Genomic DNA, 16,076 nt, shown 5'->3' on the forward strand with positions numbered 1-16,076 from the left:
TTGCTGTGAAGAGTTACCATGACCAAGACAACTCTTATAAAGGAAAATATTTAACTAGGGCTGCCTTATAGTTTCAGAGGTTTAGTCCAGGCAGACATGGTGCTGGGAAAGCAGCTGAGAGTCCTACGTGCAGATCCACAGGCACCAGGAAGAGAGAACCTGTGGGCCTGGTTTGAGCTTTTGAACACTCAAAGCCCAACCCCAGTGACATACTTCCTCCAACAAAGCTACACCTGCTAATCCTTCTGAAGAAGAGCCACTCCCTGATGACCAAACATTAAACTATATGAGCCTTTGGGGGGCATTCTTATTCAAAAAGCCACAAATGCCATTTGTTTTCTTCATGTTATTGTTCTGATTGAGATGGATTTATAGTTTAATTTGAATATCCCTGATGGCTGAAGTTGCTGGTTTTCCCATGTGTTCACTGTCCACATCCTCTTGAGAATGATCTGTCCAGTTAAGTCAGTTTCTCATGCTAGCATAAAAAGATGATTCAAGCATGCTTTTTTCTTATCGTTGTGTGCTGGCCTGTTCTTGAGGTGGAAGACAGCCAGTCAAAGAAGTTAATGTTTTGTCAACTAAAAACATACACGACTAACAAAACAGTTTCATGATTTTTTTATTAGTTATACTCTTTATCTATTTGAAAGTCCTACAAAGAGACACCATAGCTATCAAATCAACTTTATAGGGGGAAATGCATGAAGTTGATACTCAGTCAATCAGAAAGTGTTGACACAAAACATATTCGGTATAAGTTCATTTCCTTGTAAACATGGCATATATAACCTCTCAAAGTTTATGTGTCCTTAATATAAATTTTCCTTAAGATACTGATATTTATGGTATTGGAAATTTATATCCCTTGAAAGGACAACTGTCACAGTGCTGGCACACAGTCTCCCTCTGCAGCTGTGTCCAGCTGGTGGTCCACATTCCGGGCTACTTCTCCAGTGAGTGGAAACATTTAGGTCAATATTGATATAAAACCTGATGAACTTTGTTCTCTTGCAGCTTTGGTTCGCCTTTGTTAATGGATTTTCTGGGCAGATTTTATTTGAGCGCTGGTGCATCGGCTTGTACAATGTGGTAAGCATTCCCCTTTCTATCTGATAGCATGGAGAACTTCGGGGCATTCCTTCACTGTTTATGTCTGGGAAGTGTATCTAAGCCAATCATCTGTGTACTTAGCAGGCAGCACAAATATATCTTTAGGGCCTTTGTTGCTGCCACACATCCTGCAGAAGCCCAAACTCTCCACACATGGTTTCAATCATAGCAGATCATTCTTGAGTAGCCCCATGAAATTATTAACCCATATATCTTAGTAATGGACTCCTGGCTACCCCCTTGCTAAATGTCTCTGCAACATTTTCAAGGAAAAATTTCTGTACTGCATCTAAACTCACTCCAGTTTGCAACATTACTTCTGAATTCTTAAACAAAGAATATATGACCTAGTGGACTCTTGCCCTTCTTGGAAGAGTGTCTATATATTCTGAGGTGTTTTTATAATTAATTAATGAATAAATCCAAAAGCCAAAAACAAGTAGAAACTATAAGCTAAAATGCCTAGTTTTCTTGTTCCCCTCCTTTTGGGAGAAAAAACAAAAACAAAAACCAAAGATCTGGCCATTGCTAAGTGCCATAGCTACCCATCTGTGGGTCACCGTAGTGACTCATTTCTTGAGTTGCTCTCTCCTACTGCTTGGAGCACCATTTCTAGCTTCTTGCACCTCATGGAGTTTGACGTCTTAAGTAGCTGCTCCAAGGAGGTGTATAATGGAGGGAGGGAGTGTGGCTCAAAGAGCTCATGGTGCATTTATGTGTGCATTTATGGCTGTGGATTCACATTCTATAGTGCACTTTTCTCAGTAGCTGCCATGTTGGGTATAGCATGCTGGACACACAGTGTGACCTGGCACACACACAGTGTGACCTGGGCCTTTGTGACTTTTGGGTGAAGAGGATGAGTGTATGGGCTCAGACTCCGGCAAGGCTAGGTTCTAGTTTTGATTTGAGCTGTAATAGTAAGTTAGTTGACTGTATGGCCCACTACAGAGTATACTTCCTGCTTGTGCAGATCCACTAAAAGGTGAGCAGTAGAGAGAGAAGAGCTGAATGAACTTGCTAAGAATCTTCTCTAACCATCTTCCCCAAACATATGGCTCAAGGGCCTTGTTTCTGTGTACTAAGGAGGGACTAGGGATACCTAGATAATCTAGGACCAGAAGCCACATACAAACCCATCCACACACCCAACTCAACCATGAAGCCGATCCCCTGGAGGCTATGCTTTAGAGTTGAGAAAAGCCTAGGATGAATGTCACCCCACGGGATACATTGGGTTTAGCTCGATTTTCATGCCAGGTTATGAGGACAGGATGGTTTTCTTAGCTCTGGGTAATCCTGGGAAATTCAAGTTACCACAAGAAATGTTATATGATGGCGTAGCCAGAGACACTGAAATAGGCTGAAGCATGGTGTTGATCAAAGCAAGGCCCATAGTCCACTCACGAGAAAGAAAACAAAGGGCTTGTTTTTAAAAAAAAAAAAAAAAAATGCAGATTCCTGAGCCCCACAGTCACTCAATAGACAGGGTCTCAGAGATAGGCATCCTTTTAAAAGAATGTTCCTGGGGATTGTTGTGTCCATGAAAGATTAAGAACCACTGTAATCTTTAATGTATAGGACTAGGAATATGTTTTGTGTATACAATGTTCCACCAACCAATAGAGAAGAGGACTCTGTACCAGAGAAGTCAATTCTGAGGTGAAATGACCACAGATTACCAGAGTCCATAGAATAGGTATTAAAGTGGTCCTGGAGCCTTTTTATCAAGATGGCACCAAAAGCGAAGAAGGAAGACCCTCCTCCTCCCACAACCAAAGCCAAAGTGAAGGCCTTGAAAGCTAAGGAGGCCATGCTGAAAAGCGTCTATGACAACAACAACAACAAAAAGAATATCTGCATGTCACCCACCTTCTTGTGGCCCAAGACCCTGTGGCTCTGAAGGCAGCCCAAATATCCTTGAAAGAGTGCACCCAGGAGAAACAAGCTTGACCACTATGCTATCATCAGATTACCCCTGACCACAGAGTCAACCATGAAGAAGATAGAGGACAACAAAGTTGTATTCATTGTGGATGTCAAGGCCAACACACACCAGATCAAACAGGCCATGAAGAAACTTTATGACGCTGATGTGGCCAAAGTCAATACCTTGATAATGCCTGACAGAAAAGAAGGCATATGTTTACTTGACTCCTGATTATGATATTCTAGATGTTACCAACAAGATTGGGAGCATCTAAACAGTCCAGATGGCTAATTCTAAATATACACTTTTTTCAACATTAAAAAATGGGTACTGGAACATTATAGAGGTGCAAGTATATGCTGGGAGGTGCTGGGCATTCTGGGGTACTGGGGTGGTACTGGGGGGGGGTACTCGTCAGAAAGGTGTTTCTATTTGCAACGGACCAGGAGTCCTGGAATCTCTCACACTAGAAGCCCCAAATCTTTTGAGAACATGAAGGTATATTATTCATTTGTGGGTGCCATAACAAAATTTCAAAGGCTGAACACTTTATAAAGAAAACAGGTTTAGCTGGTCAGTCTAGGAAGCAGAAAGTCTAAGATTGGCCAGCACTAATTGTTCAGCCCTGGTGAGCCCCTTCCCTGATCACCTTGCACTAGGCCCCACCTCTTAAAGTTCAACCACCCCAGGACCCTCACACTGAAGACCAAGCCTGTAGCCATGAGTTTTCTGGAAAACACACTTAGATTGTATTCAAAGTATACTAGATTTCTCCCATGGTGATTGTTTTTGATGAGAAATATGAAAAAAAATAAAATGAAAAGAAAAATTACACAAAGAATCACAAAGAAGTCTCCTAGCTATCCTTTATTTGGATTAGTCAATTATTACTACCTCGCTCTCATTTGCTGTCTCTCTCCAAGCATGTGCCCTCTACACATGTAAATGCACACACACACACACACACACACACACACATCAACAATTAAAAATAGATCATAAATCCTAAAAAGAAGCGGTCATTGGAAGGGTTTGGAATGATGAAACAGAAGGGGGAAATGATACAATTCTAATCTCAAAAAAAAAAAAAAAAAATTTAAGTAAAATACCAGGGAAATGAATCTGAAGTTTTGACTATTTTCATGGTAGCGTATTATTATGCCAGTTCTCTTTTATTAATAGTTATCACTGTTAGCCTTAATAGTGTCTAATTTAAAACTTAATCTTCATGATAGGTGTATGTAGGAAAACCATAGTGTGTGTTAGGCATAGGCTATCTGATTTTTAACCCATGAGCTCAAAGAGTGCCCCAGAATTATAGTTCAGTTTCTATATCAGTTAAGTTTGTGGGGAGACAGAGGCCGCCAGGGAAAATAGCTTCATGGATCAAATAGATCCAGCTAAATGTTATGTCATTTTCAGTGAGAAGATAACAGTAATATTTTTTAAATGGATTCCAAAAAGTAATCCTATTATTAAATCAGCATAACTTTAAAAAGAAAACTATGACCAGGCCTCACTTGTAATTACAGACATCTAAATAAAATATCAACTATTGAGCTGTTAAAAGAGTAAAGTAATTTGACCTACAATTTGGCCTGATTGTCATGAATACAAGAGTTTTAAATTAAAACAAATCATTCTAACTATGTCAATAAAATGAATAAAAACATGGCAACTGCTATTCATGTGTTTGGCATTCCCAAAATAAGACCTGAAAAATAAAATAGAAAAACAAAGATGTCAGTCAGTCCGATTTCAGCCTGCTTGCAGAGCTGCAGCACGCAGCCTTCCAAACTGCCTTGTGTTTGGTCAGAGGTTAGACAGTGGACTGGCTATCACGGCAGGAGGACCAGCCATCATCCTTGCCGAGTTCAGCATCACCCTAGAGTTTTCAGCAGCCACCAAGAAGCTTAAACAACTGTTAGAAACAGTGTGGGAGTCGTGAGCAGTTCTGATGCCTATGCAAACACTCAGACAAACGAAGCAGCGCCACATAAATATGGTCATATATGATTGTTTATCCAGACAACCCAGAAGAAACCCACAGAAAGATACTAGAAGTAAGAGAATTCCAGAAGAGTCAGATAAGGCATTTTTTTTCTGTTCTAGTAATCCATAATTCTATTTTTAAGTCTACCAATGTCTCCTAAAAACTTCAAAGGTACAAAAACTCCTATCAGAAAGCAGTTAAACTCATCTGTCGTTGGGTGGAGTGACATATGCCTGAGTCACAGCTTCATATGAAGCTGAGGCAAGAGAACCATTTGGGCTCAAGGTCTGGGGACCAGGTGGGTCCCATGTTATGTCTCTCGTGTGTTTTTAAATTATAAATTTCATAGTTGTAATTTTATAGTATCTGTATGAAAAATCCCAAAGTCTTACTGAAAGATTAAAAATCACTTGGACTTCCTAGAACCACCTATAATCCTGGCTACTGAGGCAGGAGGGTCTTAACTTCATTCTACCTGTGCTGTAGAGTGAGTTCAAGGCTGGCCCAGGGAACTTCGTAAGACCTATCTCAGAATTCAACAGTAAAATAAAAACAGGGCTGGGGATTCCATTTAGTGGTAGAGAGTATGCCATGAAGGGTCCCCAGCACCACTAAAAAGGAGAAAATAAAATGAAGACTTAAGACCAGGATTTAGATAGAAACCTGATGCAAACAGGTTTGAGGGCACACGAGGAGCTGTAAGTGCAATGAGAGAGTTCTTGAAAACAGATATGCAAAAGACATTCAGACATGTAGACTTTACTATCAGACTAGCCCAAAAATCACCATCGAGAGCAGTATATTCCTTACAGACCCACAGTCAGAGGCTGTAGAATTGGGTTCCATTTCCAGAATCTAGAACAACAATACATCGGAGTCTAATAAACCTTAATGATGATTTTTTTAAACTCCATGGCAAAGTGTGAATTAAGTGTGTTTTCACATCTGGCTCATTATCTGGGGAAAAAAAAGGTGAATTCTTAGCTTATACCTCATAGAAAAAATAAATTCCAAATGGGAAAAATAAAACCATGAGACTTTCTTAACATGCTTCTAAAAACTACACAAAAGCTCAGGGTGGGAGGACTGTCAGCGAGTTGATGGTCAAAGCTGGTTTTGACCACTTAAAACTTAAATGTTTTTAGGTTGCAAAAGAAGCCTGTTTTGGCAGGAAAAAGCCGATAGACAATGAACACAACATAAAGATCCAAAGAACTGGGGACTCAAAGAAGTCTCAGAGACAGATAACCGAGCGTGGAAAGCAGAAAAGGAGCTAAATGTTGCTAAAGTAGCAGATCCAGACGGCCAACATGTGCAGACTCACTGGTGCACAGGGAAATGTAAAAGAGTTAATATCTGACTTTTCCAAACGAGAGAATAATAAATACAGAGTGTAACCACCACAGATAGGAAAGCTGGCAAAAGGTCACTCCTGTTCCTTGCAAAGGGAAATATAAAAGATTGGAACCCTTTTTAGAACGCAAGCAGGCAACATCATGTAAAATTAAAACTACATGTTTCTTTCTATGCCCAGCAGCTTAGACACATGAAAAAAAAAAAAAAAAAAGCAAAGCATATATGGTAGTTTATTGTGGATGTTTGATACATGTTTGTGGTGGCAAAAGGAAAGGTAGAATCAAAATGAATATTTATTGATTAATGAATTAATAACTCAAAACACATCCCTACTGTAAGTTATTATGTGAACACTAGAGAACACTAAAAAGACTGCATCAGCGTTAAATCCAAGGGCCTTGTGGGGCTTTCTGTGATGTATTGTTTAGCAAGTGATGAAAATAAATGTGTGTAATATCTCCATTTTTTAAAAAAAGCAAAACAACAACAACAAAAAACCCATGGTCCCCATACAGTCTAAGTAGGTGAATACAGTATACTTAAGGGAAGAAAGTATGGTAGATCTTTCTGGGCAGTCCACCAGTAATGATGGGTATAGAGGGTTTGAAGTGCATTGAGGAGAGACTCAAATAAAAGAGAAAAAGAAAAAAGTGAGTTGAGTCAGAACTGGCATATGCAAAATGCATGGCCTGATGCAGAAGAGCGGAGCTGAAAGCATTCACCCAAAATGCATGCAGAGCTTCTGAGACAGTCCTTGACCTTTCCTCCCACTGGCCGTGAAACCCACAGCATCTGTTGATGCAGAGATGTGTAATAGCAGTGGTTTTTCATCTCCTTGTTGCCTGTTGAAATCCCAGGGCTGCTTTCCATCAGTCCTGGATCAAAGCAAGTGCTTGAGAGAGTTCCTGCCTTACTCACCTGTCTGATCCCAACAGCCCAGGGAAAGGTGTATTTCACTGCTCAGATTCTCAGTCTCCAAGTAACTGGTGTGGATTTGGGTTCTCTTAGAGAGGCTTATTAGATTCCCTGGCTGTAGAGCTGGCTGGGTTTGTGGATATGGGTTCCATAAAAGTAGAGGATAAATTATGAGCCAGTCTCTTTGAACTCACTAGAACCAAGTGAGAGAGTGACCCATGGGCCACACGTGTCCCAGAGTGAAATGGCACATTTCTCCCAGACCCATCTTCAAGAATCCATCTTTATTTTGCAACATAGAAGCGTGGTCTCGTCTGACCTCGAGGAGAGCAGGTGAAAGTTCACACCTCAAAGGCACTCACTCTCTGCCTCCAGTGCCCGGAGATGATTTCTGTGGACTCCTTTCATCTTTGTACTGTGTCCTCAGCGACACATCCTTTGTGAGCTACAGGCTTCCCCCAAAACATGTTGTCAGTGCCTGAGAGTTTTAAAAGGGCGCTCTTCTCAAAGGAGGTTTCAGGAGCATCCATTATCCGCACTCAGCATCATCTTCCAAATCCTATAGGTCCCATGCCCTGCAAGTCCCATATGCTGATGCAGAGTCCTTATTCTCAACATGACCATGATCTTCTCGCCAGGCAACCTTGCGTAGCCCCCACACTTCACATGCTGTACTTGTGTCCCACTATGGCCATGGATCACCTCCTCAAAAGACATGGGGCCTCAGAAACTGCCTGCCTTTCTTCCTCTCTGAAGAAGTATCTCAGTGTTCCACTGTCTCTGCCCCCACCTCGTTCACAGTAACTGACTGTTGAGTGAATAAATGGATGCACTGCCTGTGCCCCCTAAAACCTGAGGAAAGATTCCAAGGTTTTACAACTCATGCAGCCAACACTGACAGAAAACCTGCTACTTCCTGGAGCTAACTGTGGCACAAGCGCCATCATGGCGAGTTCTGCACAGGAGAGCAGCTGTTCATCAATGAGTTCGTAGCTCATCGGGAATTTATGGGTTTTGGTGTTCCATGGATTCATCTGAATGGATTAACAGTAAAATGACTTGTTATTTCTTTTGTTCTGTTTAGAGGACGTTTGGGGAGCTGTGAATCATGGAGCCTCGGGTTTGGACTTGACTGTAAAAGTTAAGTCATCATTGACAGAGCTGGAACACTGGCACTATAGGAATCGGAAGGGCTCTGATTAAAGGCTTATTGTCTCCACACAGATCTTCACGGCATTGCCGCCCTTCACTCTGGGGATCTTCGAGAGGTCTTGTACTCAGGAGAGCATGCTCAGGTTTCCACAGCTCTACAAAATCACTCAGAATGCAGAAGGTTTCAACACCAAGGTAAGCAAATGCTGTGGAACGACAGCTCTCACCTATGGAAGGCCCAGCCCTCCTTCTCTTTCAGCTCTGATCACGGTAAGTGCTGTTTGACAGAGGGCATTGGCATAGCCCCTTCATATCTGGCCCTGTGGTCCAGAAACACTTCCCTCAGGTCCAGCCAGCATCTCCTTCCTTCTGCTCACGGCGGCTCCGTATTCTGTGGGCAATATCATCTTGTGCCCCTTTCCGTTACAATCAGCTGTGTCCTCTCACACAGCCCTTGGTAAGGCTGGCTACAAGCCTGATTTACTGGTTTTTAACTTTGCGTGTGAGGTATATGCACATTTGTGCACACACATGCAGGTGCATGCAGAAGCCAGAGGAGAATATTGGGTTTCTCCGTCTGTCATTCTCCACATTATTTTTTTTGAGACAGGATTTTTTACGGAACTTGAAGCTCACTATTTAGGCTTCCTGTCCAGAGAGCTCTCATCTGCCTGTCTCTCTCCACCACCCAGTGCCGGCTATAAGCATGCACACCCAATTCTGACTTTTGGTGACCCGGTGAGCACCCTTTTAAAACTTTCAGGCACTGACAATGTGTTTTGAGGGAAGGTTGCAAAAAAACAGCATTGATCATTCAAACTAATGTCCTTTCATTTTCTTAGAACTCAAAATATTTCATATTTCAGAGGCTTTTTAGGGCAAGGGTGGAATTTGCAATACTTGCATATATAATATGTTTTGGAGATGGGATCAAGTCTAAATACTCAACAAGTGCTCAACAAGTTTTGGATTTTGGAGTATTCAGGATTTGGTGCTTTCAGATTTGAGATGTTCAACCTGAATAGATTATCCTGAGGAGACCCAGACAGAAGCTGGACCACCTATCTGTAAAACGGATGGAAGTGTCTGGAATGCCAAAATGGGCCCATCATATAGGCCTCTGTCACACACATGCTAACAGTAGCAGTGTAGTTGGATACTACTGCCTGAAGGGAAGCCATGGCTCTCCCCTAAAGAGGAGGTAGGATGTAGGCCTGGCAGCATGACCACGTTAGAGCCTTCTTGTCTACACTGCTTTCAGGTCAGGTCTGTGCTCTACTGTTGAAGCCATCAGGGTGTCACATAAGCAGAGAAATGAACCCACACTAACATCGGGAGAACTGGGTGGGCCTCAGTCTCGTGCAGACACCTAGTGGGTTATTGATTTCTGTGTTTTAATGGAGGGGTCAGGAAACGGGGTGGGAACAAGTGAGTACCTGAGAGCTGAGGCTATGGAGCAATGTTCCAGCCTTTCCCAGCACAACGAGGCCTGGATCTGGCCCAGTCATCATAGTTAACTGCCAGTGAGTAAAACTGGGACACGTCCAGTTGCCTTATAACAGCATGTCTTTTGCTGTTTTCTGCTCTTAACCAATGTTTAGTCACCTCCGTGACATTCCCCAGAACTATCTGTCGACTGCTGGAGACATTTCACCTGGATTTAAAGCATCATCATCTTAGTAGTTAAATAGAATACTGAACAGGGCTGGGTTTGGGAATAGTAACACAGAATACTCGTGGTCTAGTTAAAAAAAAAAAATAACTTTTAGAAACGTCAAAACGCTCATGACATTGTCATTTAGAATGGCCAGAACTCTGCATTCTTTTGTTTAACGTGGCAAACATTAAAAGTAAATTTTCACTTATTTATTTAGTGTGTGCAGAGGGCATGTGCTGTGTCACTGTAGGTAGGTGGAGGTCAGAAGGCAGCCCTTAGACGTCAGTTCTCTCTTTCTGCCATGTGAGTCCTGGGGATTGGTCTCAGTTCCTCAGACTTGATGACAGGCCACCTTCACCCACTGAGCCATTTTGCCAGCCTCCAAAGACAATTATTTTAGTGTGTGGCACTGACTTCAGAGGTGATAGGGGGGAATGAGAAAGAGGTACTTTAAGACATAAAGGAGGAAAAAATGAAAATTTATATATAGAATGGGTTTTTATGTTTTCAAAATAAACAAAATTTTAGTTTTTTGCTATCCAGTTTTAACCTAAGCCCCCTTTTCCTGGGTGATTGTGAGGTATCCTCTTGTGATGGGGAACACTCACACATAGAAGCTCAGTTTTCACATGTGGAAGGATTCTGTGTTGTACCCATGCAGGCATATAGAGATATGTAGTGAAGTAATATTGTCTGGAGAGTATCCTGCCATCTCCTTGTAAATAGGAGGGAACAGCTTTTAGCGCGCGCTCTCTCTCTCCCTCTCTCTCTCTCTCTCTCCCTCTCTCTCTCTCTCTCTCTCTCTCTCTCTCTCTCTCTCTCTCTCTGTGTGTGTGTGTGCGTGTGCGTGTGCGTGTGCGTGTGCGTGTGTGTGTGTGTGTGTGTGTGTGTGTCTTTTAAATTGGGACTAACAATGCCCCAGCCCACACCAGGAGCCTTCACAATCACAATGCCTTACCTATTGTAAGCTCCATGCAGAAAGCCTGAGCCCCTGACACTCTGACTCCTGGTTTCTCTTCCTGCAGGTTTTCTGGGGTCACTGCATCAATGCCTTGGTCCACTCCCTCATCCTCTTCTGGGTTCCTATGAAAGCCCTGGAGCACGGTAGGTAATGCCTTCATGACTTCAACCATCAGCAAGGCGGTTGGCCTCCTGTGAGGTCAGTGTATGCACTGTTCTCCCCAGTGTGCAGCATACATGAGATTGAAGACTGGGAACACAGACCTGCCCCACAACAAGAGCTTCTTCCCAGTCTATAGCATGCAAGTCCTGTCAGTTCTGCCTTTTCTTTGAAATTACTATATAAATACTAGGACCTCCAGGCTCAGTTTGTGATAACTGAGTCTTCGACCTTGAGGGAACATTTATGTTTCTTGCCCGTGAGTTTAAAATCCTCTGTTACTTAATTAAGCCTTTGCTTCAAGTCTCTGGTATCTGTGTGCTCAGTCACTTAGGTATTGTAAATCTAATGCCATCCCGTGTTTTCTGAGGGCATTTTCCTTGACACATACCTTTAAGGTCACATTTTCCAGGTTGGCCTTAGTCCCTCTGCACAAGGACAGCCTGTGTTAGTTCACACTTCTTAATGAAAACATACTGTCTTAGTTAGGGTTTTACTGCTCTGAACAGACACCATGACCAAGGTAACTCTTATAAGGACAACATTTAATTGGGACTGGCTTAGGTTCAGAGGTTCAGTCCATTATAATCAAGGTGGAAACATGGCAGCATCCAGGCAGGCATGGCACAGGAGGAGGTGAGAGTTCTACATTTTTATCTGAAGGCAGACAGGAGAAGACTGGCTACTAGGCAGCTAGGACAAGGATATTAAAGTCCACACCCACAGTGACACACCTACTCCAACAAGGCCACATATAAAAACTCCCTGGGCCAAGATATAAAAACTATCACATTCTACTCCTTGGCCCCCATAGGCTTATTCAAACACATGAGTCTGGGGGGCATACCTAACTAAACATAGCATAATGAAAAATACATTTAGTCCAATTTTCAAAGTCTGAATAGTCTATAGCAGTCTCAGCAATGTTAAAATTTAAAAGTTCAAAGTCCTTCCTGAGATTCATCCAATCACTTAACTGTAGTCCCCAAAGCAAGACAGGAAACAAGACGGGCAAACTCCAAATTCTGCATCTCTATATCTGATGTTAAAGTCAGATGCCCACTCCTTTTTCATCTTTGTTGATTATGACAAAGTTCTTTCTCCTGGGCTGGTTCCACTCCCTGTTAGCAGCTTTCCTTAGCAGGTATCCCATGACTCTGACATCTTTAACATCATGGGGACTCCAAGTCAACTTCAGCTTCTCCACTTCTTGTTCCAATATCTTGGATCCACACATGATCTACTGGGCTCCTCCAAAGGGCTTTCATAACTTCTCCAGCTCTGCCCTCTGTAGCACTCTAGGCTTTGATTGACTCTTTCTCTGGAGGAGTAACCCATACCTTCATTCCTGAGGGGTCTGTGGTCTTTGTCATTCTGCTTGGATTAGGCTGTTGTAGTTTCCCATTGGCTTTAATCACAGGACATGGTGGTACTAAGAGACACCTTAATGGATCTCCTGCGATCCAGACATAATCCTTCTTCCTCCATTGTGGAGAAGCAATCTAATTTCCCCATGGTAATCTGGATCTATCACCCTCCTAACACTGTCATTCCTTTCTTAGCCTGTTGGTTTAAGGACATTGGAAGCCCAAAATGACCAGGAGGAAGTCTGAGCTCCCAGTTGAACGTAATGTTTGTTGTGGCTCCTGGCAGAAGCACTTTACCCTCTGGAACCAAAACTTCTAGGCCAGCAGAATTTAGGATTGTGGGGACAGGAAGCAAAAACTTTCCCCGTGTGTCACTAGAAGTGATAGTGAGAGGAACTATTCCCTTTTCCACCCCTTGATTCCTCAACCCATGGATCCTGGCTATGGGAGAAACTATCATATATTTTGTATTTTTTTTCCTTTCTAAGCTTTTTGATGGTTCTTTAAGAAAGAGTTAAAGAGAAGAGAGCATGCGCTGTGGTTTTGTTTCTGAAGCAATGGCACGTGAGTGGCAAGAGCAGCCATCCTCATTGCGGGGTGGACTAGTGACAGAGTGGCATGCTTTGGAGCATAAGAGCCACTTGGCAGCTGGTGTTTGCAAGTCAGGCTTGTGTCATGCAGAGGCAGCTGTAGAAGAGTCGGCTTGCCCAGTTCCAGGTGGTCGGTCAGTCAGGCACTACAGGGTGGCTCTCTCCTGATTCAGCTTTGGAGGACAGGTGGTGGTGGCATTACTACAGTTTGCCTAGATTCTAGCATCCAAAACATTCATTCCACAAATGTGGCCCATGCTTAAAAGTTGACATGTATCCGTTTTTTGCAGATGTCACTGACATTTAAAGTTAGGTTTTGCCTCCCTCATCTCTTCTTCTCAACCTCACTGTTGACAAATAACAGGACACGGGGGGGGGGGGGGTCCCAACTGTCATCATGCCATCCTCATCATCAGTGTCATTTGGTGAATTTTTAGCACAAGAGTTTTCTGTTAGCAGTGTTGAGAACAGCCTATAAGCTGAAGTGTTGGGGGAAATAAATGACAGATATTAGGTATATTGGCATAGAGGCCATTTTTGTTCCTCTTGATCTGATTTCTCTAACAACTTGAATGACTGTTTTTGAACTTGCTTGTAAAGTTTCCTACTTAGTTGGATGCAGGAAGAAGACCATATGCATTCATGATTTCATGACTCAGGAACTGTGCTAAATTCCACGGGTACAAGATAAATGTAGGGGCCAGCAAGATGGCCCAGCAGAAAAAGGTGCTTGCCGCCAAGCCTGATAACCTGAGTTCAGGCCCATGAACCCACATGGCAGGAGAAAACTGACTCCCATCGTTTTCCCTTTGACCTCTACATGCTGTAGTACACACTCCACATACGCTCAAAATAAATACTAGAGGTAATTTTACAAAAGAAAGGTAAATGTACAATATAGGCTGAGGGTCTCACCTTTTGAATTTATACTCTAGTGAGGGGAGTTAAGGTTCGAACATGGAAAATGCTAGAACATGGTAGAAAATAACCATCGAGTACATAGAGCCTCACTGAGCACAAAGCTCAAGGATTCATGGCATGTGAGTTATTCTACCTTTAAAGGGGGCCATACTTAGGCTTAACTGTGACTATGAGTAGATTTCAGTTATGTAGTAATATCAGAAGAACCTAAGTGGGGAGATGAGTTGTTTGTAACTCCCAGAAATCTCTGAATGGAAATCCTACCCTCAAGATCATGTAGGAAGTGGGGCCTCTGCGGTGGTGAGGTCATGAGTGTAGAGCTTCATGAATGTTGTACTCTTGTCAAAGAGACCAGGGAACGTGTTCCTCCAGTGTGTGAGTATGGGAGGAAGAGTCCTCTGTGGGGAAGGAGCTCCTTCCATTCTCAGCAGCTGCCAGGAATGATCTTAGACTGCGAGGAGTGAGCTTGTGTTGATTGTCACAGTCTGTGCCATCTTGGCAGTGCCAGTGGACAGTATCTCCCCCACTCCCCTTCTTAAGCCTTATGTTCTTGTAAATGAAACCATGCCTGCACATGTCCAGCATCCTGTGTGGAAGGCTGGGCTACAAGGTGACTGCAGCATAAAAAGGGAAGGATGGTGCTGGATTGGAGGTTGGGGGTAAGGTAAAGAAGCAGAAGTGGGACTCATGTCACCAACATGCAAGGAGACACATTCTTGCTAAAAAAGGGCTGGGGGTAGGAGAGTTATGCCATAAGATTTCGACTGACCAAGTTAAGACTTTATTATAGAGAAACACAGAATTTGGTAAGAGCATGAATTGCTGGTGTAGTGTCTGTCTGTCTGTCTCTGTCTGTCTGTCTGTCTGTCTGTCTGTCTGTCTCTGTCTGTTGCTTCATTTTATTTGGTAGTATGTCAATGGTAAAAAAAAATCCAGAAAGTAATATAATGTTCTAAATACAAGTGAACATTTTTTCCTCCCTCTCCTTCTTCCTCCTTTTTTCCTTCCTTCCTTCACCTGTAACTCCAGCTCTAGGACCTCTGATATGCTGACTTCCTGGGCACCTGCACTCCCCATATGCAAAACCATACAGATATACACATATATACATAATAACCATACAAATATATATATATACATATTTAAGATAATAAGAGTAGTAGAACTGATAAGGGTGATAACAACAAAACTTTAAAAACAAACAAACTTAAGATACAACCACTCTGTCTCCAAGAGCACAGGAGCAGAGCAGCAATTGAAACAAGGCAGGGTGATTTCCAAAGCTAAGCACTCCTTCTAGCACAGGGGCCTTTGAACCCTTGTTCCTTGGCTACTTCCAGAAGTCATTTCTCAGCCTCAGTCCTACTCATAGTCCTGAGAACCTTTGCTTGACAAGGACTAAGGTCTCTAGAGTGGCTTTGCATGTTTATATGCTACTACGTGGACTATGTCACAAATATCAGCGAGTTTTATCCTAAAATCCTCTCCCAATCATTGGTGGCAAAAGACTCAGGCACCACTTATCAGCCCTGTTCATTGTTGCCAAGGCAACGTGATCTAGGGAGGAAATAGTCTTGGGAAGGTGTGGGCAGGTCATTCATTTTCTACAGTGTTTCCAAGGATTTTTCCTTTGCTTATTTTTGCATGGTTTTGGATAGACTTTCAAAGCAGCCAGTCTTGTTGATGAAGTTTGTGATGATTCATTCCAAGTTTCAAAATAAAGTTTTCCTCTCAAACAAATCATTAAGTCAGATTTCTCTCAACTGTCCCGCCATCAATCTCCCAACATGGTTTACCTAAAGCCCCCACCCTTTGATCTGAAAATGACTGTAGGATAAGATCATGGCCGGCACCAGGGCCTTGTTGGCTGCTCCCAGACTTCCCCTGGCATTTCTAGCCAATGCAGTTGAGCAGCCCTCCTTGAAGTGGAATGTGGTTATTGGCAAAAGAACATAAAATTAA

General features: G+C 42.7%; 1 protein-coding gene across 3 annotated transcripts in view; it reads left to right on the forward strand.

The window, feature by feature from the left end:
• Positions 1 to 16,076, forward strand: part of Atp8a2 (ATPase phospholipid transporting 8A2) — a 480,046-nt gene that overhangs the window by 334,431 nt on the left and 129,539 nt on the right. For all 3 annotated transcript variants that reach the window (XM_076930916.1, XM_034499073.2, XM_076930917.1), the window contains exons 28-30: positions 1,018 to 1,092; positions 8,532 to 8,654; positions 11,142 to 11,220. In XM_076930916.1, the coding sequence (XP_076787031.1) occupies positions 1,018 to 1,092; positions 8,532 to 8,654; positions 11,142 to 11,220 (277 nt within the window). The remainder of the gene's footprint in view (positions 1 to 1,017; positions 1,093 to 8,531; positions 8,655 to 11,141; positions 11,221 to 16,076) is intronic.

This window comes from Arvicanthis niloticus, chromosome 3 (genome assembly GCF_011762505.2).
Source record: "Arvicanthis niloticus isolate mArvNil1 chromosome 3, mArvNil1.pat.X, whole genome shotgun sequence".
Classification (NCBI taxonomy): Eukaryota; Metazoa; Chordata; class Mammalia; order Rodentia; family Muridae; genus Arvicanthis; species Arvicanthis niloticus.